This window comes from Scyliorhinus torazame, chromosome 16, assembly GCF_047496885.1.
Source record: "Scyliorhinus torazame isolate Kashiwa2021f chromosome 16, sScyTor2.1, whole genome shotgun sequence".
Lineage (NCBI taxonomy): Eukaryota > Metazoa > Chordata > Chondrichthyes > Carcharhiniformes > Scyliorhinidae > Scyliorhinus > Scyliorhinus torazame.
The window spans coordinates 187,239,826-187,266,339 of record NC_092722.1 but is presented as its reverse complement, the minus strand read 5'-3'; the positions used below and the strand labels follow the sequence as shown (position 1 = coordinate 187,266,339).

At 52.8% G+C, this 26,514-nt stretch overlaps 1 protein-coding gene across 1 annotated transcript in view; it reads right to left on the bottom strand.

Moving 5' to 3' along the window:
* The window catches only part of loxl4 (lysyl oxidase-like 4), a 177,305-nt gene that overhangs the window by 132,726 nt on the left and 18,065 nt on the right, over window positions 1-26,514 (bottom strand). Inside the window, exon 4 of the mRNA XM_072479622.1 lies at window positions 7,582-7,790. Within this exon, the coding sequence (XP_072335723.1) occupies window positions 7,582-7,790 (209 nt within the window). The remainder of the gene's footprint in view (window positions 1-7,581; window positions 7,791-26,514) is intronic.

Genomic DNA, 26,514 nt, shown 5'->3' with positions numbered 1-26,514 from the left:
GGCCTCTATTTCTCCGCGCCGGGCCCCTGTAGCTCTACGTCATGTTGCATCGGGGCCGGCGCGGAGAAGGAAACTAGCGCATGCGCGAGTTCGCGCCGGCTGCAGCGCGCATTCCCGACCCGCGGCGCCCGTTTAACACCGCTATCGGCAGCTGGAGCTGCGTGAGTCGCTCCAGTGCCGTGCTGGCCCCCTGTAGGGCTCGGAATCGCTGCTCCTGGGGGCCTGTTAACACCGTCGTAAAACGCAATGGCGTTTACGATGGCGTCAACACTTAGCCTCAGGATCAGAGAATCCCGCCCAGGATCTTTTACATCTAGTGTTAGGCATCAGCATCAATTACATGTTCAAGGAGCCACATATGAAAAGATCGATGGAAAAAGCTGCTTTGCTGCATTCAAGATCATTTCAGACTTTACTGAGCGAAACATTCACTTCAGAAGACTGAATCCAATATTTGCTTTGAGTTGAAAGGTTGTTTTGAAATAAACGAATACAAACGACACATTACCCAACATACGGTTCATTAGGCGATGAGAAAGGACAGCGACCTGTCACTGTCAATGTAAATTAGAGGAAAATAAACTGCACAAGAAATGGCAAAATGTGCCCAATTCATTCCAGTGAAACAAAATCATCCTTGTGTTTAATTAAGCATTTCTCCGAGGTTGCCAAGAGTCTGGATGAATTTGTAACACCACATTCCCGGGCTGCATTCCGGAAGGAATGGGAAAATAAAAAGGTCACTATTTCATAGGGAGGGTGGGGGCAGGAGTACAGGGAAGACTCTCAGGAATGACGCAGAACGTGACGGTCTTCATGTAAGGATTTGCTTGGCCAGCTGTGAACAGCTATTCAGTGGGACGCTACGCACGTCACACTTGAGCAAACATATGATTCAAGCCATTCGAGAGGCTCAGCGACACATTCAGAGGGAGGACAAAAGCCCATTCCTTCCTTAAACACCGGGCGTCAATTGTGGAGCCAACCTTTATATAGGATGGTATCCATGACCAGTACTAAGATGAGGGTCGAGGGGGGGGGGGGGGGGGGGGGGGGGGGGGGATCCCGTGTTTGTTCAGGTGTCACTTCCAATGGATAGCACATTCTTTCACCACCACATGCTTGGAATGGATCTTGTATGGGAAAACATTTTGGTGATTTTCTCACTGATAGACTCGGCTGAGGTTACAGAATACTAGGCTGCCACTCGTCCAGGCTGATAAAAAGGTCTAAGTACAAGTTAAGAAAGTGTCATTTTCCCCACTTTGGAGGCACCACTATTTTGAACGTTGCTGCACTCTGAATTCTAAAGCAGTGGAAAGATGGCCTCGTATACAATTTGCAGCTCAGAATCAGGCCATTCGGCCCAACTGTTCCCTGCCAGTGTTTCCAATCCGTACACACCCTCCTCCCAACACTATTCATCTCAAGGACCCCTTCCCTAGGGGTCTGATTGCGGGGAAGGGTCTCCATTCACCAGTTTCGTGGTATGAGTGGCAATTGATACGGCCGGGCTTCCATACAAAGGCGCGAGGCAGGGGACTCTTTACGTCTGTCCAGCTGGAGGGCCAGACACCTGTCGCATCCATTAAATACCGCCTGGGGTCTTGGCTTAACATCGCGTTTGAAAGATGGCCCCCCTGACAGTGGAGTGCCCCCTTGGTGCTGCACTGGGAGTTTCAGCCTCAATGATGTGCTCAAACCTCTGGAGTTGGACTTGAATCTACGCCCTGCTGAGCCAGAGGTAAGAGTGCCAGGCAGCGAGACATGTTTGTCACCATCAGCTTCTCTGCATCTTAGGTTCAAAGCTGTATGTTCAACACTGGAACGCAGGGATTGGAATCGGCCACTCGGCCCCACGAGACTGTTCCTCCGCTGTGAGCCCCCCACGCTCCACCGCCGGATCAGTGAGCCTTTCTGAAATACTGATGCTCTGAACTAGCAACCTGACTAAACTGAAGTCCAATTTTCCATCTCTAAATTAGAGTTTGGTGTTGTTTGCCTCCTGTCTGAATATCTACGTTGCGCTCGCCTGTCTGAGGGTAGGTCTATGCCACGCTCTCCATCACTGGTAGGGCAAGGAGGCAGGTGCTGATTCCCTCCGAGCCGGAATGCGGATCGAACCCCCCCCCCCGTGCTGCTGCCAGCAATCTGATCCACACCGGCTGCCCCAGCCCACCGGTCCCCCAGTGAATCCGAGTTGCCGTGGTAACACCCGGATTCACCTGCATGCTGCGAGCTATGGATGGTGATGACAGAGGCTCTCATTTCTATCCACAGCACGGCGGATCAGGAATCTCTCCCATTCCTACCACCCGGACATGACCATGTGTCAGAAGCTTTACAAGCTGATACTCGACCTGTCTGGCCGCCGCTACAAATGTACCTCGCTCGGCTGGGGCGGGACTCGGACCGGGAGCCTCTGGGCACAGAGGCAGGGACGCGACCCACTCTGCCACAGGATCGCCCCAGTTCAATATAACGGACAAAACAAATTGTACTGCTGCTCAGAACGGGAATCAGAGCTGCAACCCCATCGACTGAAAATTCAGTCAACTGCCCATTAAACCATCAGCTTGTACAAGTACATCTTTCACGCACAGTCAATAAACGTGAGAAAGGAAGAAATAGAGGATTCCGCCAGCAGGCCTCCTGGATGGCATCGCCACCCGGGCGGTAGCGGCTGCTCATAATATCAGCGGTGGCGGGACAAGGTCCTGAAGTGGGCATTTAAAAGCCTCAGTTGGCATCGGGGCGGGAAGGCCATTCACGCATGGGGCTTCCTGCCAAGGACTTAACCGTGAAGGAGGTGTAAAGCAGCGGGACTTTCATCCATCACCGCGAGCTGGTTAAGTGATGCCCCTGGCGCCAAAACCACCACGAGGGCATTCAATTCAATCCACCATCTGTCCTTTCAGGCGGATGCTCGCGATCCTCCTGCACCAGTGAAGAGCGGGCCAGTTCTCTCCAATACCTCTCCCTCCATTGCTATCTCTAAACTGGATTACCCAGGTCATTGTCACGTTGCTCTGTGTGTATATGGGAGCTTGCTGTGCTTCCTACAGTGAGTACGCTACAAACAGTGCTCCACTGGCTGAGAAAGGATGGCCGGAGGTCATGAGAGGAGCTACAGAAACACAAGAGTTCTTTCTAGCGTTAACTCTTTTCATAGATTAGCGTAGAATTTACAGTGCAGAAGGAGGCCATTCGGCCCATCGAGTCTGCACCGGCTCTTGGAAAGAGCACCCCACCCAAGGTCAACACCTCCACCCTATCCCCATAACCCAGTAACCCCACCCAACACTAAGGGCAATTTTGGACACTAAGGGCAATTTATCATGGCCAATCCACCTAACCTGCACATCTTTGGACTGTGGGAGGAAACCGGAGCACCCGGAGGAAACCCACGCACACACGGGGAGGGTGTGCAGACTCCGCACAGACAGTGACCCAAGCCGGAATCGAACCTGGGACCCTGGAGCTGTGAAGCAATTGTGCTAACCACCGTGCTACCGTGCTGCCCTTTTGTGGGGAGAAACGTATTGGCTTCGTATATGGACAACAACACGGAAGACGGAACTGCCCCTGAGCAGAACACAAGGAAAATTCTCAAATATTTTCAACACGATTCCTAAAAGCTAATGGCCACTCAGTTCCAGGGGGGAGCAAAGAAAATCTTCAAAGGTTTTGAGGCCAATGCTACTTGATCCTTCTTTGTACCTTCGTGTATGTTAAGTTTAGTATTTATTATTCTTAAATATGTGCTTTCCTCTCAAGTTCTAAATTCCAGATCTCATGGGAACTCAGTGTTGATGTGAATGCCCCAGTCTTGTAACATACGCTTTCCTCTGATTTTGGTATCCTGTATATCTCTTCCCCCCCACCGCCCCACAACAACCCCATCCTGGCCCCACTCTCCCCACATCCCAAACTTGTTCGCAAAGCTTTTAGTCATCTTGTTCCTTCTCCAGGGCATATCTGCCTCAACCTTTCTTCTTCGCTATTTCTGTCTCTCCTTCCCCTTCCTGGCAACCCCCACCTCACGTCCACCATCACTCCCGTGTGGCCTGGGGATCCAGCAAGGGTACGGGTGGATGTGGTAGCGGTAGCAGCCATCACCACCACCCCAGTGGCGCTGACAGAGCTGCCGGCTTTGGATTGGCCAACATCTCTCAGTGGGCAGGCTTTCCACCCCCCCCCCCCCCCCCCCCCCCCCCCCGCCGAGTCCTTGATTCCAGGGGAAGTTCTGCCGCTGGCCCATCCAGTGCCTGCGTGCCCCATGAGGGCGGCAGGGTGGCGCAGTGGTTAGCACTGCTGCCTCACAGCGCAAGGGACCGGGTTCAATTCCGGCCTTGGGTGACTGAGTGGAGTTTGTACATTCACCCCGTGACTGCGTGGCATTCCTCCGGATGCCCCGGTTGCCTCCCGCAGTCCAAAGATGCGCAGGTTAGGTGGATTGGCCGTGATCAACTGCCCCTTAGCATCCAAGGATGTGCAGATTAGGTGGGGTTATGGGGATAAGACGAGGGAGTGATCTTTCAGAGAGTCAGTGCACACTTGATGGGCCGAATGGCCTCCTTCTGCACTGTAGGAATTCCATGCTCGGGCAGGCCTTCTGACACAGAGGCAACGTGGGCTCTTGCTGGCTCTCCAGTTGGCAGGAGATGAGAGCAAAGTCACCTTCACTAAACACTGCCCCATGAGAGATCAAGACCCACTCCAGAGGCCGAAACACATTATCCTGGCTGATACTTCAATGATGCACTGAGGGAGTACCTCACTGTTGGCTTTACCCTCTATCTAACTGTACGGCAGCCACTCGAGGAACCCCTGTTACTCACATGTACTTGCTGCAAAATAATGAAGAATGTGCCAACTCCCTGCAGTGGCATTGTTCCAATGTCTAACGGGCGTCGTGATCTCGTGCATGCGTGGAACCGCCGGCGTGATTCCGCGCATGCGCAGACCGGGCGTCGTTTTTTGGCGCATGCGCAGGAGGTCCTCTTCTTCGCACCGGCCATGGCGGAGCCCTACGGTGCCGGCGGGGAAGGAAGAAGTGCCCTCATGGAACAGGCCTGCCTGCAGATCGGTGGGCCCTGACCGCGGGCCAGGCCACCGTGGGACTCCCCTTCCCCCCTCCGGGGTCGGATCCCCCCGCGCTCCCCCGAGGACCACCGATGCCGACTTACCTGCCAGGTCCCGCCGTGTGGGACCATGCGTAACCCACGCCGGCGGGACTGGCCAAAAAAGCCGCTCGGCCCATCGGGGCCCGGAGAATCGCCGGGGGGGGGGGGGGGGGGCGGGGCGCTGCTAACGGCCCCCGACCGGCGTAGCGTGAGTCCCGACCCCGGCCAAAAATCGGAGCCGGAGAATACGACTGCCAGCGGCGGGGATTTGTGCCGTCCCTTGGGGATTCTCCGGCCCGGTGGGAGGTCGGAGAATCCCGCCCATTGTGTTTGAAATAAAAGGGTACAGCTAAATACATTGCTGTTCCTACGGCAACTGCAGCAAGGCTCCGGACTGGACTGAAGGCTTTTAATGGGGATTGGTTAAATAGATCAGGTTAAATCCGAATTAAGCTAGCCCACAATAGCCTAAGTTTGACTTTATGCAGGACGAAGTCCGGGTTTAAACCAATAAAAGCGACACTGAGCTCTGAAACTTGGGCTGGGACCTTTCCCACTTTATGTTGAACATCAGTTGGACTAAATCAAGGCCTACACACTACACCCAAGTACAGTTAACGCACGCCTCACATTAACTACACTGCCAAATGAAGCACTGTAATTATTAGCAGTGTTTACCGAACACACATGCTTCTCCTCCTTCGGGTTTGGCTGTAATTAAAAGGAAAACAACTGATTTATGAGGTTTGCTGATATTGCAGTGTAAAGATGTAAACATTCACTCCTTGATGGCTCAGCGTACCTACACATCATCACCACTGCCGTCAGCGAGGCAGAAAGCCTTGCATTTATATTGCACCTCTCACAACCACTGCATGTCCCAAAGCACTTTAAAGACAATTAATCACACTCACTGTTGCAGTGTAGGAAGTGTGACTGCCAATTCGTGCACAGCAAGCTCCCATGAACAGCAATCTGATCATGGCCAAATGATTCTCTACTTATGACCGTTGAGGAATAAACGTTGGCCAGGGAACTGGGGATTGCTCCTCTGCCCTTCTTATAAAACTAGTGCCATGGGTTCCTTTCCATCCAATGGCAGGGACAGATAGAGTCTCGGTTTAAGGTCCCATTCAAAGGGCAGCATCTCCAACAATGAAGCACTCCTTCAGTACTGCACTGCAATGTCAGCCTTGATTTTTGTGCTCACGTCCGGGAGTAGGCCTTGACCTAGAACCTTCAAAATCCAATGGTGAGAGTGGTACCCACTGAGTCACGGCTCACTTTGAGAGGCATGGTCTGCCCCAGCATTGCTGCCATCTTACCCTGGAGCCTCCTGGTGCCCGGGTGAAGCCGTTTCCCAAATCTTGACTTCTGCATCCTGGATTTGGATTCTGTCCTTCAAGACTGCCCCACCATTCAAAAAGGTCAGGCTGAGTCTCAACCCATACCGTCCTGGCTGCCCCCCCCCCAGCCCCCACCGCAAACTCTGGACTCCCTCTTCAATCAATAAACCTGTGTAACTCAGAGTTGAATATATTTCAATGACTCAACCTTCATTGCTCGTTGGGGGGGTAATTGAAAATATTAAATATCCTCTGAGAGAAGAAATTCCTCCTCATCTCCATCTCAAATGTTCTAGATCCCCCACAAGGTGAAACAGTCCCTCAGCATCCACTGTCAAGCAGCTAAGGGCTTTGACTTCCTCATTTTCGCAGCAGGAAGCACTTAGCTGCCTTTGATATGGTATGGGGCTGTTAATCATGACAAGAGTTTTTATAAACATTGTGGTAAACATCAAAGCAGGGTAATGGTGATAGATGCATTCAAGCATGAAGGGAAAGATCAATGAACAAGCCACCAAGCATCTGTCACTGGAGTAATAAAAGTGTCAATCACTGGTTAATGCAATGCATTGCTGTGTGAAATTGAATGGAAGATTTGCATTTCAATGGCTATCAAAGGGACCTCACGCCCTTTGAAGTGTACTGGGCTTTGGAGGGAGCCTCCGACACTTGTAACAGCGGCTGCTTTGAACACCTCTGTCTGAGGCAACGGATGTTAGGGAATGGTAAGTGAAAATGTAATGATCTTTCAACCTACTGCCTGGACCGTTCTCCAGCATTCAGATAGGGGTCTCTGTATGGGGGGGGGGGATTCTCAGTTGTGGGGGGTCTCTGTTGGGGAGAGTCTCTGTTTGGGGGTTATCTGGTGGCGAGGGGTCTGATGGCTTGGCAGAATTTGCATTGTGGGGGTGGGGTGGGGGGGGGGGATCTGATGGCTTCAAGTGTGGCTAAATGCACTTGCTAGGGGAGTTTGTTCCCTTCTGGGAAAATTGTGCCCATTGAGAGAGAACAGAATAAAGAGATATGTCTAGCATAAACATTGCCATGCACCAAATGGCCTCTTTCTGTGCTACAAACTCTATGAAATGGTGTGAAATGCCTGACCTTACCTGTAAATCTTCATGTTCACTTTATGCTCTCCTGGGAAGCCCAGCATTCCACACACCACTCTGCTGTTGTTGAGATTCCAGCCCACGTCACAGACCTGTTTCCATTTCCCCTGGTACTTCACTTCCACCACTCCTTCCGTGACTGGGTTGCGTTTCCTGGCGGAGGCTAAAAGCGGCCGAATGCGGACTTTTTCCACCTTGTTCCCGCCCTGGTGACAGAAAGAAGACAGTGGGAATTTTAAATGGTGTGCGAGCCCTGGGTCGCATTCAAATAGTGGAGCGCCGGCTTGTGAGGCACTGCGTGCTTTTAATCGAGCAACATGGTCAACAGCTCTCCGCTCCGGTTGCCCGATATAAATATCCTGGTTATACAATCAGCGTAATATTGTCCACAGACACGGAGCGGGTGACAGAACACATGGGGCTGGATTCTCTGGTCGCTGACGGCAGAATCGCATTTGGCGAACGGCTGGAGAATCACATTCCCCGACCAAATCGGGGGCGGCACCGTCTTTGCGATGTTCCGCCCCGTCCAAAGCGGTGTACTCGCGCGACGTATCGACGGCCTCAGGACATCGCCTGAGGCCCTCCCCCAACCGGCCCAGTTCCCGTCGGCGTGGGTCGAGTGTGGTCTCACCCGTCGGGGACTTGCCGTGTCTCAGTCCACCACAGTCGGGGGAGGGCCGATCCGTGGGCAGAGGGGATTTTATCAGAAGCTTGGTGCACTGTTGGGATGGGAGAGGGGGGATGGTCCGGGGTGCTCGATCCAGCCAAAGGGGGGGCACTATTTCGTGGGCCGGGTCCGCGGACGGCCTCCGCCATGACGCATGGCGGGGCTGTTGCAGGCTGCTGCCATGCGTTTGCGTGGCCACGGACCCGGTAATTCTCCGGGCCGTATCGGCAGCTCGAGCCGGATGCTTTATGCTGCCGGCATGCTAGCCCCAACCAAACAGATGATCGGTGGCTGTTTTACGCCATTTCTTCGGGCATAAAACACCACCGTTCCCACTCCGGCATGGGGACAGAGCCTCAAAATCGGAGAATCAAGCCCTTGATCTCTTTTAATTGGCCTTAAAGCCTTTTACGACCCAACGTCCAGGAAGGAAAATAGCTGCACAGGTGAGACTGGATAAAGTTGTTAGCTTGGCATCGGTTAGTCCCCTCATATCTGTGTTCAGGGGGATCTGTACAGACTCCAATTTATAATCTAACTGGGAACTCTGTGCAGGATTTTCAGGCTGATTTGGGGAATGGAGGCTGACTGGGCCCTAAAATACCAGCGGCGGGCAGCCCGTGTCCCGACAATCTCCAGAGCTGCCCATTTCTGCTGAGGTGGGTTCAGGGTGCAGTGGAGCTGCCAAGCTTCCGCGTGGCGAGCAGCCAATTAGGCTCATTCTGAACCTCCTTAAGGGTGGCTGAAGGACGGAGATTAATAAACCGGCCCCACAGAGTGATCGTTGCCCCTCCAGGGGCAGGTTCAGAGTCTGGAGACAAACCTGGCTCCTGTTTCCCAACCCCAAAACAAAATTGCAGCCCTCCGTTCTGTACAGAAATGGGTTAAATCCAATAAGGTGATACTGAGCATGTGCAAAAGGAGCCTTTGGCGGCATTTTCCAGCCATTGCCACCGGTCAGATCTTCCAGCCCTGCCGACGGTGACACCTCCCCCTACACCGAGATCTCCGTGTAAGAAACTAAGAAATCCCCAGACAAGGCTCACACCAGCAGACAGAGCAGTGCACGGTGCTACTCCTCAGCTGCAACAATCCTTAATGAAACAGCGTTCTCCTGAAATCCTAAACAACATTCCTCAGCAACAGCAAACAAAAACATATTTCAACTGGATATTCATCTCATTCCGGTTTCGGGGTGGTGAGGGAGAACTTCTCGCTGATGTGAAGCGGTTGCTGCATTGTCCTACATCATTACAGCCTCTACACTCGAAAAACATTGATTATTGGGTTTTAACTCAGGGAGTTCTCCCCACTGTCTTGGTCGATAATTATCCTTCAACCGACATCTCTTACACAGATTATCTGGTCACTATCGCATTGGGGCTTGTGGGAGCTTGCTGTGCACAAATCGGTCACCATGCCTCCTAAATTGCCACAGTAACCACGCTTTCATTGGTGGCAAAGTGTTCCCGAGGTCATGAAAGGCGCTATACAGGGCGCGATCCAGTGGCCACGCCGCGCCCGACGCGGGACGTATCGAGGCCGGTAAATCTCCCGAGAGGCCTCTCTCGAGATTCACTGGCCTCCTCACGCCACGCAAGATCTGACGAGCTCTCACAAGGCGTCGGGATCTGCATCCCGTCCTTTGCGGTCGGGACCCAGATTTGCATATTCAAGTGAGCAGTTAGTCTCAATTGAACATGTCTATGCTGGATCTACCCAGTGCCCAGGACATATCGGCCTTCACTAAGAGAGCCCGAGCAGGTGCCGTTTAGCATTGGTTTCCACAAACATGGACCAGTCGTACCGGCACTTAGCGGGGGGGGGGGGGGTCCCAGGTGTGGGGGGGGGGGGGGGGGGTGGTGTATGCTGGCACACCTGGGCATGGTGATGCTGCCAGCCTGGCACCCTGGTCATGCCACCTGGGCACTCCGGCCTGGGTGCCCTGATGGCACTGCCAGGTTGGCAGGGCACGACCAGGGTGACAGGCTGGTCGTGCCCAGGTGGTATCATGTCCATGCTGGGAATCAGACCCTGGGGTGCCCTCCCATTATGGGGTGGGACACGGTGAGCTTTGATTTCCCCTGTATTGGTGAGGCTGCGGTGGGGGGAGGGGGGGGGGGAGTTTAGAGATTAGAGCTCGTTAGTGCAGGAAATGAGACAAAGTGCGGCCTCGATGGGGCATTCCTCGACAAGGCCCAGAAAAGAAGCACAGTTCTGTTTAATAGCGGGGTCGTTCTCAGTACTGCCAGTGCCGGGAAACATCGGGCTAAACACCCTCAACACAGGACTGTGTTTCATTTTCTTTCAATTGCACCCATAAAAGAGAATCTGGGGCGGGATTCTCCGATATCGGCGCGATGTCTGCCGACCGGCGCCAAAAGCGGCGCGAATCAGTCCGGCATCGCGCCGCCCCAAAGGTGCGGAAGTCTCCGCATCTTGAGGGGCCGAGCCCTCACCTTGAGGGGCTAGGCCCGCGCCGGACTGATTTCCGCCCTGCCAGCTGGCGGGAAAGGCCTTTGGTGCCCCGCCAGCTGGCGCGGGAGTGTCAGCGGCCGCTCACGGCATCCCCGCGCATGCGCAGTGGAGGGGGTCTCTTCCGCCTCCGCCATGGTGGAGACCCATGGCGAAGGTGGAAGGAAAAGAGTGCCCCCACGATACAGGCCCGCCCGCGGATCGGTGGGCCCCGATCGCGGGCCAGGCCTCCATGAGGGCACCCCCCGGGGCCAGATCGCCCCACGCCCCCCCCCAGGACCCCGGAGCCTGCCCGCACCGCCGTGTCCCACTGTCCCAAAGGTGGTTCAATCCACGACGGCTGGCGTTGGTTGACAGCGGCGGGACTTCAGCCCAGCGCGGACCGGAGAATCGCCGGGGGGTTCGCGCCGACCAGCGCGGCGCGATTCCCGCCCCCGCCGAATTTCCGGTGGCTGAGAATTCGCGACACGGCAGGGGCAGGTTTCACGCCGGCCCCCGGCGATTCTCCGACCCGGTGGGGGGGGGGTCGGAGAATCGCGCCCCTGTTCTTTATGATTTTAAATCTGATAATACGATTTGCAAATAGTGGCATTGTAAAATGAAGAAATAAAATTCAGGTAGTGCTTCAAGCCCAGGCTGTATCTAAGGCATCGGAAAGTGACCAGTGTGGCCTGGGACAGCGATCGCTTCAAGCTTTGTGCAAGCTGAGTCCAAAATAGATTAAAAAAGTGTAAGTAATAAAGAAAAAAATGGTGTCATCAAGAGAAAATCAAAGACTCTCCTAATCCTGTCAGCAGTTAGCTCAGCACATGCGTGGTACAGCTGTTATCCAGCCTTACCGCTAATGATTTATTTGTCATGCTTTTTAAAAAAAAAATGTAATTAAAGGCCAGAGACTTTAAAGGTTTGTATCAACACTACAATCAAATTGTTGAGAGAATCTCCATGGAAACGTGCAAATGGTGCATGAGGAGTGCCCCCACCTTCCTGTGCCCCTGGACCTGTGCCAGCCTCTCAATACCTTTCAGCATTCCGAGGATGTGAAACCACACGGGTCCTCAGGTGAACCATTGAATCCCTTTTCAAACATAACACAAGGTCATATTTCTCATACATTAATCGTTTACATCAAAGCCTCCTTTATGTTCTTTGATTATGTTTTTGTTGTTGAAGATAATGCTTTAAAGGGTCAGGCCTGTAAATTTAGGATTCCCACCAAGGTGAAACAAAACAGGAACGAAGTTGAGAGGTGAGATAACTACCGATTAGCCGGCGCGGGGCGTGGCATTTGAAAACCTGCGGATCGCCGGGGAAAGCCGTCATTGAGGCCTTCTGCAGCCCTGACGTCCTGGGGAAAGATGTGGGTTAATGGAAGAGATGACTTGACATTTAGGTTTTCGTTCCGTTCAATCATGAAGCGCCAGCTGAAGGTTTCTTCATCGAATAAATATTTAAGCAGAGTTTTTAAATGTTTATGCGTGATGAATACGGGTAATTCCTTTGAGATACATATATCTTTGGAGATGGGTCAAGGGTCGCTCATTTGACGTCATTCAGGATCCTGAGGCCCCCACAAATACTGGGCCCAGTTCCTCCGGCTTTGCGGCGTCAGATTTGGAGGTGGGAGGGCTCTGCGTGTCAAGAGGAGCTGGATTGGACCGCTCCCCAATGCATTGCCACCGCTGGGAACTTTTCCAAGGGCAGGGACAGTCTTGGATCGACTGCCCGCCCCACAGAGGCGGCGTGTGCCAATTGTCACATTGTCAAGTCCCCAATTAAGGGCAATTTTGTGAGGCCATTAGCATCTTGCCAGGGCGGCCAGGCCGGTGATCGGGGGCCACCGATCGGCGGGCGCGATCTGGGGGGGTGCCAGCCTTCTTCCACGCTGGCCCGCTGTGTGGCTCCGCCATGTTGCGCGGCCAGCGGAAGCAGCCACCGCGCGCATGCACGGACCCGCGGCGAGCAGTGCAGTGGCAGCTGGAGCAGCTGGAGCGCTCCGTCGCTGTGCTGGCCCCCTCTGGCCTACAGAATCGCTGGGCCAAGAGACCCATTGACGCCGGCATGAAATACTCGTCAACACTTAGCTGCGTTTTTAGAGAATCCCAGCCGTGATCTTCCGGTTAGGCACGCTACAGCCTTCCAGTCTCAACATCAAATTCAACAACTTCAGATGATTAGCTCGACTCCACCTCGACCCCTTTGTTTTCATCCCATTTCATTTTAAAGATGGGGATAGGGTGGAGGTTTGGGCTTAATTTTCCTATTAAGGCACAATTTAGTGTGGCCAATCCACCTACCCTGCACATCTTTGGGTTGTGGGGGTGAAACCCACGCAGACACGGGCAGAATGTGCAAACTCCGCACGGACAGTGACCCAGAGCCGGGATCGAACCCGGGTCCTCAGCGGTGTGAGGCGGCAGTGCTAACCACTGCGCCACCATGCTGCCCCGGCTCTTACCTTCTTGGTCAATCTCCCATGTGGGTTTTTGTCAAAAGTCCATGTAGACTACATCAACTGCAGTGCCCTCACCTACACACCAAGTCACCTCCTCAAAAAATTCAAGCGAATTTGTTGGACAAGATTCCCCTCCATGCTGACTATCTTTGATTAATTCTTGCCTCGCCAGGTGGAGATTAGTTCTGTCCCTCAGAATTTGTTCCAGTAATTTCCCTACCACTGTTGTTAGAGCTTTGAGGGATCTTACAATGTGGATATTGGCAGCTTGTTTCCTCCACGACAGCAGTGACTGACTTCAAGAGTATTTCATTGGCTGTAACACACTTTGAGGTCCGGTGGATATTGCAGAATAAGCGTTTGGATTCATAGAATTCATAGAATTTACAGTGCAGAAGGAGGCCATTCGGCCCGTCGAGTCTGCACCGGCTCTTGGAAAGAGCACCCTACCCAAGGTCAACACCTCCACCCTATCCCCATAACCCAGTAACCCCACCCAACACTAAGGGCAATTTTGGACACTAAGGGCAATTTATCATGGCCAATCCACCTAACCTGCACATCTTTGGACCGTGGGAGGAAGCTGGAGCACCCGGAGGAAACCCACGCACACACGGGGAGGATGTGCAGACTCCGCACAGACAGTGGCCCAAGCTGGAATCGAACCTGGGGCCCTGGAGCTGTGAAGCAATTGTGCTATCCACAATGCTACCGTGCTGCCCTTTATCATACAGAGTTAATGTGGGATGCAGCGCAGTACCACCCACACAGTGATTCAAGGAGGCACACGATCCAGACCTTGGGTCAGTATGGTATTGAGCAGAGCTGGTACAAACGTAGGATCATTCGGCCCCTCCAGTCTGCTACGCCAGTAAATAAGATCATGGCTGATTGGATAGTAACCTCAAGTCTGCATCCCGCCGGATAACCTATCACCCCCTTGCCAAGGTCGAGACATGGTGATAGCTCTTTTCCTGTACCTTCAACTAAATATATGGTAACAAGTGGTTAATAAAGACTGGCTGTGAGCATACAATGACGATGAAGACTTTGTTGACAGATACATTCTTTAACCAGCCCTTGTACCAGACATGAAAACACCGATGTAAATGTACGTCTTTCTTCCCTCTTCTATTCCAACAGCTTGCAAGATGTTAAAGAACAGACTTTGTTGCGGTGAAGAGGCCCCTCAATAGGCGGAGGGAAATCGATGGATATGGTTGGGGGGGTGGGGGGGGGGTAATTAATAGATGCATTAACTAATATTTTAGCTCCGTATCTCTCTCTAAATACCCAGGCCCCACAAATAGATTACGGCTTGATATCATACAGATGGATATCCTCCTTCTGAAATGCTGCAATATGAAACCGTCTTAAGAATCATTATGAAAGGTTATGGAATGGAGATCAGGACAAGAGGACGCAGCAGACGGGGTGGAATGTGGGACAATGTGAACATTTCCACTTTGGCAGATAGAATTGGAATGCAGCATGTTAGCTGTCTGACAGCTGCATTTGAGCAGCACAGAGACCCCCGTCAATCACTCTTCACCTTGCCCGGGGAGGATCAGAACTGCAGCTGTCGCCATGGTAACAGGGCAGGAGTAACTATGAGCAAACATGGGGGCTCTATTCTCAAAGGCGGGGGCGTCGGATGGCAGGCAGACTGTGACTGCCGACCGCCCTCCTCACTCCTGAAGGAACTGGTCCAATCAAGTGGTTTGGGTAGAAGCGAGGAACAAGATTCAAAGATCAAAGTACAAGGGAGGACGAGACCTCAAAAAGGAAACAGTTTGGAAACAAGTTCCAGTCAGTACAAGCCGCCTTTCATTTAACTTCATTAAACCGGCATCTGTCTGGGGCTGGGGGCGAAGGTTTTGGTTCCAATGTTCATTTGGCTTCAACCCAACCCAGACTCAAGAAGGGTGCAAGAGAGTCTCAATTCAGTTTCAAACCGGTCATCGTAAATTGGCAGAGTCTCAATCACAAGGAAAAAAGGTTGCACTGTTGATTGAAGTGGTGCCTGGAAATACCGCCCTTGCTGCATTGAAGGTGAATCCTCAAGGCCGGATGTGAGGTAATAGTATGAGGCAGTGTGGGACAAAGAGGGGCTTCAACTTGCAGCCAGCCATTCTGTGATGGTCCATTGAAATTGGTGATTGAAGTCTCTGAGATCGCTGATAAGGTAAAGGGGGGTTTGGGGAAGGGTGCGAACTGGGAAGTGTTGGGAAAGAGGGATGAAAGAATTTACATGTTTGTGGCATCTTGCAATGCCTCCGGACATCCCAAAGCACTCTGCAGCAATGGAAGACTTTACTGTGGTCACGGCCATTTTGCACACAGCCCAATCTGACAATCGGTCATATGGAGAATCTGTTGGTGGCGTTAGATCGGAAAATAGAAAGCAGCAAAGAGTATCCAAAGAAAAATAAGGAGGAGAAATTTGTACATGAGAGAAAGCTAGCTAGCAAAATAAAAACAGATAGAATTTCGACAGGAAGTTAAAAAAAAAATACGTAAAGTGAATGTTGATCCTTCGGTGGAATTTTCCTGTCCCTCCCACCGCAAGATCATCGGGTTGCGCGTGAAGTCTATGGACGTTTGGCTGGCAAGCCAAATATGCCGTGGCGGGCCCAACCATGACCGGGGCTGGGAAATCCCAGCCAGCGAGTCTGGGGAATTGGTCAGGGAAATATAAGGAAACGGTGGATGGAATGGGCAGATATTTTGCATCCGCCTTCGCTGTAGAAGACACGAATAACATCCCAGAAATAATTGTAAATCAAGAGATGAACGGGAGGGAGGAACTCGAGAAACAATTGCAATCACCCAGGGGAAGGATACAGAGAAAATTGTTCCCTCTGAAGGCTGACGGGCTCCCAGGTCGTGAGTAAGTTGTGCCTGGTGAGTCAGCAAAGGGATACAGATAGGTTAAGTCAGCTAGCAAAAATGTAGCAGACGGGGTGTAATGTGGGACAATGTGAACATTTCCACTTTGGCAGATAGAATTGAAATGCAGCATGTTAGGGACAGAGTGAATAGAAACACGAGTAGGTTATCCAACTAAATCATGGCTGATCTTCTGTCCCATTTTACTGCACTATCCCCACTCACGTCCTATGATATCTTTAATATCTAGAAATCTCTAGATCTCTGTTTTGAACATACTCAGTGACTGACCCTCCCCATCCCTCTGAGGTGGAGAATTCCAAAGATTCACTTACCTCTCTGAGAGAAGAAATTCCTTCTCGTCTCTGTCCTAACTGGTTCATCCCTCATTCTGAGACTCTGCTCCCCTGATTCTAGAGCCCCTCAAACCGGGTAAACATAATTTCTGCTTCTACCCTGTCAGAATGTTCTCTGATATAATGAGATCACCTCTCATTCTTCCACGCACTGGAGAATAGAGGCACCGTCTCCTCAATCTGTCTTCAGAGGATGATTCCATCTTACATAGAAACATACACAGAAAATAGAAGCAGGAGGGGCCCATTCAGCCCTTCGAGCCTGCTCCCCCATTCATTACGACCATGGCTGATCATCAAGTTCAATACCCTGATCCCACCTTCCCCCCATATTCCTTGATCCCTTTAGCCCCAAGATCTATATCAAATTCCTTCTTGCAATTACACAATGTTTTGGTCTTAATTACTCTCTGTGGTCGTAAATTCCACAGAATCACCGCTCTCTGGGTGAAGAAATTTCTCCTCACCTCAGTCCTAAAAGGTTTACTCCTTGGGCGAAATTCTCCGGTATCGGCACGTTGTCCACCGACCGGCTCCAAAAACGGCGCAAATCAGTCGGGCATCGCGCTGCCCCAAAGGTACGGAATCCTCCGCACCTTGGGGGGCCCAGCCCTAACCTTGAGAGGCTAGGCCCGCGCCGGACTGATTTCCGCCCCGCCAGCAGGCGCGGAAATGACATTGCCGGGCGGCGCATGCGCGGGAGCGTCAGCGGCCGCTCATGGCATCCCCGCGCATGCGCTGTGGAGGGAGTCTCTTCTGCCTCCGCCTCCGGCGGGGGGTCAGAGAATCTCGCCCCCTATCCTCAAACAATGACCCCTAGTTCTGGACTCCCCCACCACGGGAACATTCTTTCTGAACTTACCCTGTCTAATCCTGATAGAATTTTATAAGATTCTATGAGATCCCCTCTCACTCTTCTAAACTCCAATGAATATAATCCTAACTGACTTAGTCTCTCCTCACATGACAGTCCCGCCATCCCAGGGATCAGCCTGGTAAACCTTCGCTGCACTCCCTCCGTAGCAAGAACAGCCTTCCTCAGATACGAACTTACTCTGGTGAACCTTTGTTCCACTTCCTCTGTGACAAATATATGGTCCCTTAGGTAAGGACACGAAAACTCTGCAGCACAAAGGAATCTGGGTGTCTTGATACATGGATCCTTGAGCTTTACAAGTTGAGGCACAGAACAAGGAAATGAGGATGAATCTTCATCAGCCTCCTGGAATGGTGCCCAATTGTGGGTACCTCATTTTAGGAAGGATGTGAAGGCTTTAGAGAGGATGTGGAAAAGATTCACAAGAAAGGGGAAATGAGGGGCTTCGGTTATGAACGTAGGTTGGGGAAGCTGGGCTGGGGAAGTGGGCAGCACGGTAGCACAGTGGCTAGCACTGTTGCTTCACAGCTCCAGGGTCCCAGGTTTGATTCCCGGCTTGGGTCACTGTCTGTGCGGAGTCTGCACATTCTCTGTGTGTGCGTGGGTTTCCTCCGGGAGCTCCGGTTCCCTCCCACAAGTCCCGAAAGACGTGCTTGTTCGGTAATTTGGACATTCTGAATTCTCCCTCCGTTAACCCGAACAGGCGCCGGAATGTGGCGACTCGGGGCTTTTCACAGTAACTTCATTGCCGTGTTAATGCAAGCCTGCTTGTGACACTAATAAAGATTATTATTACTTTTGTTAAAGAGAAGGCCGAGGAGAGATTCGATAAACGTGTTCAAAACCATGCGAGGTGTTGAGAGAGAACATTGAGGAAAATGTCCCCTTTGGTGGAGGAGTCGAGAACCAAGGGCTACAGATTTAAGGCGATTCGCAAAAAAATACAAAGACGACATGAGAAAACATTTTTAATGCAGGAGAGGTTGAGTTCTGAATTGCGTTGCCGGAGAGTACGGTGGAGGTAGATTCAACGGTCGCTTTCGAAAGGGAATTGTATAAGCACGGGAAGATTAAAAAGGTGTACAAGAGAGCATAGGGATTGAAACAGCTGAATTGCTTTTGCCGAGAACCAGCACAGACTCGACAGGCCGAATGGCCTCCTTTGGTGATGTAGCCATTCTATGAATCGCAAAAAGTTAGTAAGCAGGGACAGCGAGTGATTAGAAAGGCAAATAGAATCTTGTTGTTTCTTGGAAGGAGAATTGAATATAAATGTAAGGACGTTTTGCTACAGTTGTACATGTCATTGGTGAGACCACGTTTGGCGTCTGGTGTACAATTTGGAGCTCCTTATTTAATGAAAGATATAATTGCATTGGAAACAGTTCAGAGAAGGTTCACTCGACTGATGCCTGGGATGGGGTGGGTGGGGCATGGTTATCTTATGAGGGAAGGTTGGGCAGTCTGGGCTTGTACAGAAGAAGAATCCCAGTCTGGGCCTGTACATGGTGGAACAGGCTCGATGGGCCGAATGTTCGTACGGAATAAGTAAGGCCGGGACACAGAGAGAACTCTTCTAATCATTTTTGAAAGCGTGCTGTAGGATCACATACGTCCACCTGTCAGGGAACAGCTGAGGACTCGGTTTATCTTTCATCCGAAAGATGACACCTCTGATAGTGCAGCACTACCCCTGAAATGCACTGAGGTGTACGCCCAGACTATGGCCGGGATTTCTTGCCCCTCCTCCACCCTCCCCCTGCGGTGCTTACTGACGTAAATAATCAAACCATGATGAGCAGCAATGTAACCAATTTCTACTGCATACCCACAGCCTGCAGTGTGAAGTCAGAAAGTGACCCCTGTCACGTCAGTCCCCACAGAAAGGTTCGGGAACTTTAGGGTGAATTAAAAACCACAGTGCGAGCTTCAATATAGCTCAATATTTCTGAACAGACTTGTTCAGATGATTGCGTATTAGTTCCTCTGACTGTTAAATCAATATTCACCGCGAGCCCGTCTTCTCCATTCAGTGAGCGCACACTCTGCTGAGTTCAGTCTCCTTCCTGACTCTGTGCTCAGGAATGTGAGGCTTCATCTGACCAGGCAAGGCACATCGCTGCCCTTATCTGAGAAAGCGGTTAGTGTCTGGACGCCAGTATGTGTTTTTACAACCAAATGACCTCAGCCAGCAGCTCACATTCCACGATATTTCCCATCATTACAGCAAATGAATGGAGCTGCTGTGTTTCAAACATGCCGCGATTGATTATACATTGTGTCCTTCATCCCTTGCATCCAAGTCCCCTTTCAGGAACCGAGGGAAAAGTTTGGATTTGGGGGTTCACTGGTTTGCTCACAAATGGTGCGTTCCCCTTAGTTCGACTGAAAGCAACAACAACTTGCATTCATGTGGTCTCTCTCTCTCCAATGTAGCAAACTGTCCCCCAAGACACTTCAGAGGAACATAGAAACAGGAGATGTTAGGGCAGGTGGGAGGTATGTTTTAATAAACGTCTCATGTGAGGAGAGAGGTGCAGATAGCTGGACAGCTTTTGGGAAGGAAATTCCACCTCCAACGGAGGGAAACGGGAAATCCAGGATGTTCAGAGTTCAGCACTGGAGAATGTTTTTACGATTTCACTAACATTTCTTATCAGTCGTATTTTGTCAAAATCATCTGGTGAAAGGTTAGCTTGTTTCCAAAATCCTCGAGAACATGCAATACACTTTAAATCAAGATTTATCTCAAGGCGAGTCAAGCCAATGCTGGGGAATGTGATTTTTTTTCACACCAAAAGCTTTTTGCACTAATCTTTCCCAACGCAGCGACAACAGGTTAAATACACTTCCTTTATACTGTCCCCATCAAACACACCCAGGACAGGGACAGCACGGGGTTAGACACAGAGTAAAGCTCCCTCTACACTGTCCCCATCAAACATTCCCAGGACAGGTACAGCACGGGGTTAGATACAGAGTAAAGCTCCCTCTACACTGTCCCCATCAAACACACCCAGGACAAGTACATCACGAGGTTAGATACAGGGCATGATCTACCAATCACGTGCCTGAAAAGCAGCGTGCCACAGCGCAACATGCACGGTAAAGGCCACGAGACACCACTCCCGGGATTTACCTGGCTTGCCACGCCTCTCGAGATCTAACGCCATCTCGTGTGACGTCGCGATGTGAAGCCGGTCTATTGTGGGTGTGATTACGTTTTGACAAATCTGCATATTAGTGCATGACAGCTAGACTCACTCTGATGTGCAGTTCCCTGAGGTAACCAAGGTGTTGGGATATATACCTTTCACCTTCGAGAGCTCAGGCAAGTGCCATTTAGTACTGCAGCCTGGCACATTCCAAGGTCCAGGACTACGTGCTGAGGGACGCACTCAAGCTTGGGGCAGCTGCCGCCAAGGTGCAATGGGGAAAGACCACTGTGTTGGGTCTTACCAGCAAATGTACACCGAGGGGCGGGTAGCAGTGTAAACCCTGCTCGGTGTGGGTCATTAACACTCCAATGTATAAAAGAAACATGACAACGTAAATGTTTAAGAAGGAATTGTAACGTAAAGAGCGATATGTGTGTAAGGTTATCAAAATTCAATGGAAGAAAGTCAAGGGAATGTGTAACTCTGATGGAAATGTACAGTCAAGACAATTCGAAATGTTTCATAGTTTTCATAGAATTTACAGTGCAGCAGGAGGCCATTCGGCCCATCGAGTCTGTACCGGCTCTTGGAAAGAGCACCCCACCGTTCTGTAATGTTTAGTATAGATTCTATGAATAAAGTATATTTTTGGAAAACAAAACTGGTTCCCACAAACAAGGACCAGAAAGAACTGCACTGAGGTCACCCAGGGGATCGGAGGCCCCAGGGTCCCTCTGGGCAGGGTGGCACCTTGACACTGGTGGTGCCAGCTTGGCACCCTGGTACTGTCAGCCTGGCACTGCCATGGTGTCCAGGTGGCACTGTCATGGTGCCCAGGTGGTGCTGCAAGCTGGCAGGGGCACTGCCAGGCAGGTGGCGCCAAGCTGGGACTTTTTGCATGGTGGGATCAGGCCCAGGGGTGCCCCGTGTATGTGAGGTGGGATGGGAAATGAGGACTCCCTTGTAGGCAAGTTGGGGCTTTGGGGGGTTTGGGGGCCATGTTCGGGGGTTGGGAGATCGGGATGATCTCCCCCTGCGCTGAGGAGTTTGGGCGAACGGGGCTCCTCAGAAAGGGGACTAAGTGCAACCTCGGCCTTGCATTCCCCGCTGGGCCCTGTTTCCAACTAGCGACATGTTAGACAGAGTGTGTCCTTTTTGGCACGCTGCTAAGCGCACTCACTATGGGACACAGTTCCCTTTTGCTTTGATCGGGACCACAGTGTAAAGCTCTCTCGACACCGTTCTTCTCATTTCCTGCCTCCAGTCAGTTCTTTTTGCTGCATGCAGATGAGAGAAATTAAGCTTTCCACTTCAAAATGTGTCCACTGGGCCCTCTGTCAGACCTGCTTTCCCCCTAAGGTACTGATGCACGATCAATTGAACAAACACTAGAGTTGGATACAACTGAGGCTTTATTGCTCTAAGATGTGTGGCTTCCCACAGCAGCTGGCGAAATGGCTGCTGAATGGAGGACACGCATATTTATACTCCACCTACTGGGCGGAGCCAGCAGGCAGGGACTACCGGCGAACCTGTAGTACAGGTCCTACCGTACATCACCTAATACAGGTGCAACAGTGGTTTACCACATTCACCCCCTGTTAAAATTGATGCGGCGAGGGTGGTGGAGAACTATCTACAACAATGAATTTATATTTACAGTATTTGATCAGAGAAAAAAAAAAGTCTTTTGAAGTCCGGTGCCAGTTAGAGATTTAAACGGTCCGGTGCCTTGATGTTCCGCTGGGAGCGACGTAGCGGTGGCGGCGATGTCGATGCTGGCCTGATGTTCGGTGACTCCGGGAGCGTGCCGAAATCCTCTTCATCCTCGGGCGTGGGCAGGGGAAGGACGGATGGTCCTGGTGGGGTTAATGCTGGGAGCGCCGGGGGAGGGGAGGGTGGCGCCGGGCCGGAGGGGTGTGTGTGTGGGGAATCTGCTGGTGCCAGGTCCCTGAGGGAGACAGTATCCTGGCGGCCGTCGGGGTTCGCCAAGTAGGCATACTGGGGGTTTGCATGGAGCAATTGCACCCTTTCCACCAACAGGTCCGCCTTGTGGAGGCGGACATGCCGACGGAGCAGGACTGGTCCTGGAGCTGCGAGCCAAGTCGGGAGCGACACCCCGGGTGTGGACTTCCTGGGGAAGTCAAAAAGACGTTCATGGGGTGTGTTGTTAGTAGCGGTGCACAGCAGTGACCGAAAAGAGTGGAGTGCATCAGGGAGGACCTCCTGCCAGTGAGAGGCTGGGAGGTTCCTGGACCGTAGGGCCAGTTGGACGGCCCTCCATACCGTCCCGTCCTCCCTCTGTACCTGCCCGTTTCCCCGGGGGTTATAGCTTGTCGTTCTGCTGGAGGCGATACTCCTGCTGAGCAGGAACTGACGCAGCTCATCGCTCATGAATGAGGATCCCCTGTCACTGTGGATATAGGCGGGTAAACCGAACAGAGCAAAGATAGTGTTTAGGGCTTTGATGACGGTGGCAGACGTCATGTCGGGGCATGGGATGGCGAAGGAGAACCTGGAGTACTCATCGACCACACTGAGAATATACGTGTTTCGGTCGGTGGAGGGGAGGGGCCCTTTGAAGTCCACGCTGAGGCGTTCAAAGGGGCCGGAGGCCTTCACCAGGCGCGCACGGTCCAGCCGGTAGAAGTGCGGCTTGCACTCCGCACAGACCTGGTGATTGTCCGGACTTCCTCGACGGAGTAGGGCAGGCAGGTTGCGGGCCTTTATGAAATGGTACAACCGAGTGACTCCCGGGTGACAAAGGCTGTTGTGCAGGGTCCAGAGTCGGTCTATTTGTGCGCTGGCACATGTACCTCGGGATAGGGCGTCTGGGGGCTCGTTGAGTTTGCCGGATCAATAAAAAATCTCGTAATTATAGGTGGCGAGCTCGATCCTCCGCCGCAAGATTTTATCGTTTTTGATCTTGCCCCGCTGTGTGTTATTGAACATGAAGGCTACCGACCGTTGGTCAGTGAGGAGAGTGAATCTCCTGCCGGCCAGGTAATGCCTCCAATGCCGCACAGCTTCAACGATAGCTTGGACCTCTTTTCCGACGAGTGAGTGCCGAATTTCTGAGGCATGAAGGGTGCGGGAGAAGAATGCCACGGGTCGGCCTGCCTGATTGAGGGTGGCGGCTAGGGCGACGTCCGATGCGTCGCTCTCTACTTGGAAGGGCAGTGTCTCGTCTAGCGCGTGCATCCAGGCCTTGGCGATATCGGCTCTGATACGGGTGAAGGCCTGTTGGGCCTCGGCCATCAGGGGGAAAATGGGTGGATTGAATGAGTGGGCGGGCCTTGTTCGCATAGTTTGGGACCCACTGGGCGTAGTACGAGAAGATCCCCAGGCAGCGTTTGAGGGCGTTGGGCCAGTGGGGGTGGGGAAGCGCCATGAGGGGGCGCATGCGATCGGGATCGGGCCCCAGAACTCCGTTCTGGACCACATAGCAGAGTATGGCTGAGCGGGTCGTGCTAAACACACACTTCTCCTTGTTGTAGGTGAGGCTGAGGAGAGGGGCGGTGTGGAGAAATTTGGCAAGGTTGCCGCCGTGGTCCTGCTGGTCATGGCCGCAGATGGTGACGTTGTCTAGGTACGGGAAAGTGGCCCGCAAACCGTACATGGCGACCATTCGGCCCATCTCCCTTTGGAAGACCAAGACCCCGTTAGTGACGCCAAAGGGAACCCTGAGGAAGTGATAGAGACGACCGTCCGCCTCGAAGGCGGTGTATGGACGGTTTGATTTGTGAATGGGGAGCTGGTGGTGGCGGATTTGAGGTCTAGCGTTGAGAAGACCCGGTATGGAGCAATTGCACCCTTTCCACCAACGGGTGCGCCTTGTGGAGGCGGACGTGCCTACGGAGCAGGACTGGTCCTGGAGCTGCGAGCCAAGTCAGGAGCGACACCCCGGATGTGGACGTCCTGGGGAAGTCAAAAAGACGTTCATGGGGTGTGTTGTTAGTGGCGGTGCACAGCAGTGATCAAATGGAGTGGAGTGCATCAGGGAGGACCTCCTGCCTGCGAGAGGCTGGGAGGTTCCAGGACCGTAGGGCCAGTTGGACGGCCTCCAAACCATCCCATTCTCCCTCTGTACCTGCCCGTTTCCCCGGGGGTTATAGCTGGTCGTCCTGCTGGAGGCGATACTCCTGCTGAGCAGGAACTGATGCAGCTCTTCCATATCAGATATGCGTGGGAGGGGGTACGCGTCGAGCTGCATATACCTATTGATGGTCTGGCTGTAGTCCACGCGCATTCTGTGTTTCTCCCCAGTTTTAACGCCTACCACTTGGGCTCTCCAGGGGCTGTTGCTGGCCTCGATAATGCCCTCCTGAAGCAGCCGTTTGACCTCGGACCTGATGAAGGTCCTGTCCTGGGTGCTGTACCGTCTGCTCCTGGTGGCAACGGGTTTGCAATCCGGGGTTAGATTGGCGAAGAGGGAAGGCGGATCGCCCTTTAGGGTCGCGAGGTCGCACACAGTAAGGGGTGGTAGGGGCCCGCCGAATTTGAGGGTTAGGCTCTGGAGGTTACACTGGAAGTCCAGGCCGAGTAGCAAGGCAGCGCAGAGGTTAGGGAGGACGTAGAGTCGGGAGCCGCTGAATTCTACGCCGTGGACCGTGAGTGTGACCGCGCGGAACCCCCGGATCGCGACGGAATGGGATCCGGAGGCCAGGGAAATTCTTTGGTTGACGGGGTGTACCACGAGGGAGCGGCGCCTTACCGTATTCGGGTGTATGAAGCTTTCGGTGCTCCCGGAGTCCAGCAGGCAAGAGGTCTTCACACTGGTCGATGCGGTGGCCAGGTTGTGCGGACGAGACTGGTCGATCGTCACTGAGGCGAGTCGTGGTCTGTCGTCGCTGACGTCGGAATGCTGTCGATGTCCATGTCCCGTGGGGGAGACAAGATGGTGGCACCTGAAGATCCTGCGGGGAACAAAATGGCAGCGCCCATGGGCCGCACGTTGCGGGGGTTGGACAAGATGGCGGCGCCCATGGGCCGCACGTGGACTGGGGGGGAGAAGATGGCGGTGCCCGCTGGCCGGGTGTTGCCCCGGGAGGTGAAGATGGTGGCGCCCACTGGCCGCGCATGGTCCGGGGAGGTGAAGATGGCGGCGCCCACTGGCGGCGCCTGGTCCGGGGAGATGAAGATGGCGGCGCCCATTGTGTGTAGGCTAGGGGGGTGGGGGCGATAGCGGTGACTGCGCAGACCTGGCACACCGCGACGAAGTGCCCCTTTTTGCCACAAGCCCTGCAAAGGGCAGCACGGGCCGGGCAGCATTGGCGAGGGTGCTTCTGCTGGCCGCAGAAGTAACATCGGGGACTCCCAGGGTGCGCTGGCTGGTGTGTGGCGCAGGCGCACTGGCTGGGTAAGGCCCCCGCTGGGGTGGCTGTCTGTGGGGTCCACGAGGGGTAGGAGGAGTGGGCCGCGCGGCTGGTGGGGTAGGCCCGAATGTTACGTGAGGCAACCGTTATGGAGAGCGCTAGCGTCTTTGTTTCAGCGAGGTCGAGCGTGGCCCCTTCTAACAATCTTTGGCGTATGAGGTCCAACCCAATGCCCATTACGAATGCGTCCCGCAGAAGAAGGTTGGAATGTTCGATGGCCGTAACGGCCTGACAGTCCCAGTCCCGGATGAGTGGGATTAGGGCCCGCCAGAAGTCTTCTATGGACTCACCAGGGAGTTGAGAGTGAGTGGCGAGTACGTGCCTGACGAAGAGCGTGTTCGTTTTCTGTGCGTAGTTTTCTTTGAGAAGCGCCATGGCGACGGCGTAGTTCGGGCCGTCCTGGATCAGCTGAAACACGTTGGAGCTCAACCTTGAGTACAGGATCTGTATCTTCTGAGCCTCCGGAACAGGGGTGGTCGCTGAGTTGATGTACGCCTCGAAGCAAGCTAGCCAGTGATTAAAGTTCTTTTTGGCGTTCGGTTGATTGCGGATCCAGCTGCAGGCGATCTAGTTTGATTCGGAGGTCCATCTTTTAGAAAATCTTAGAGCAATAAATTGATGCACGATCAACTGAACAAAGACTAGAGTTGGATACAACTGAGGCTTTATTGCTCT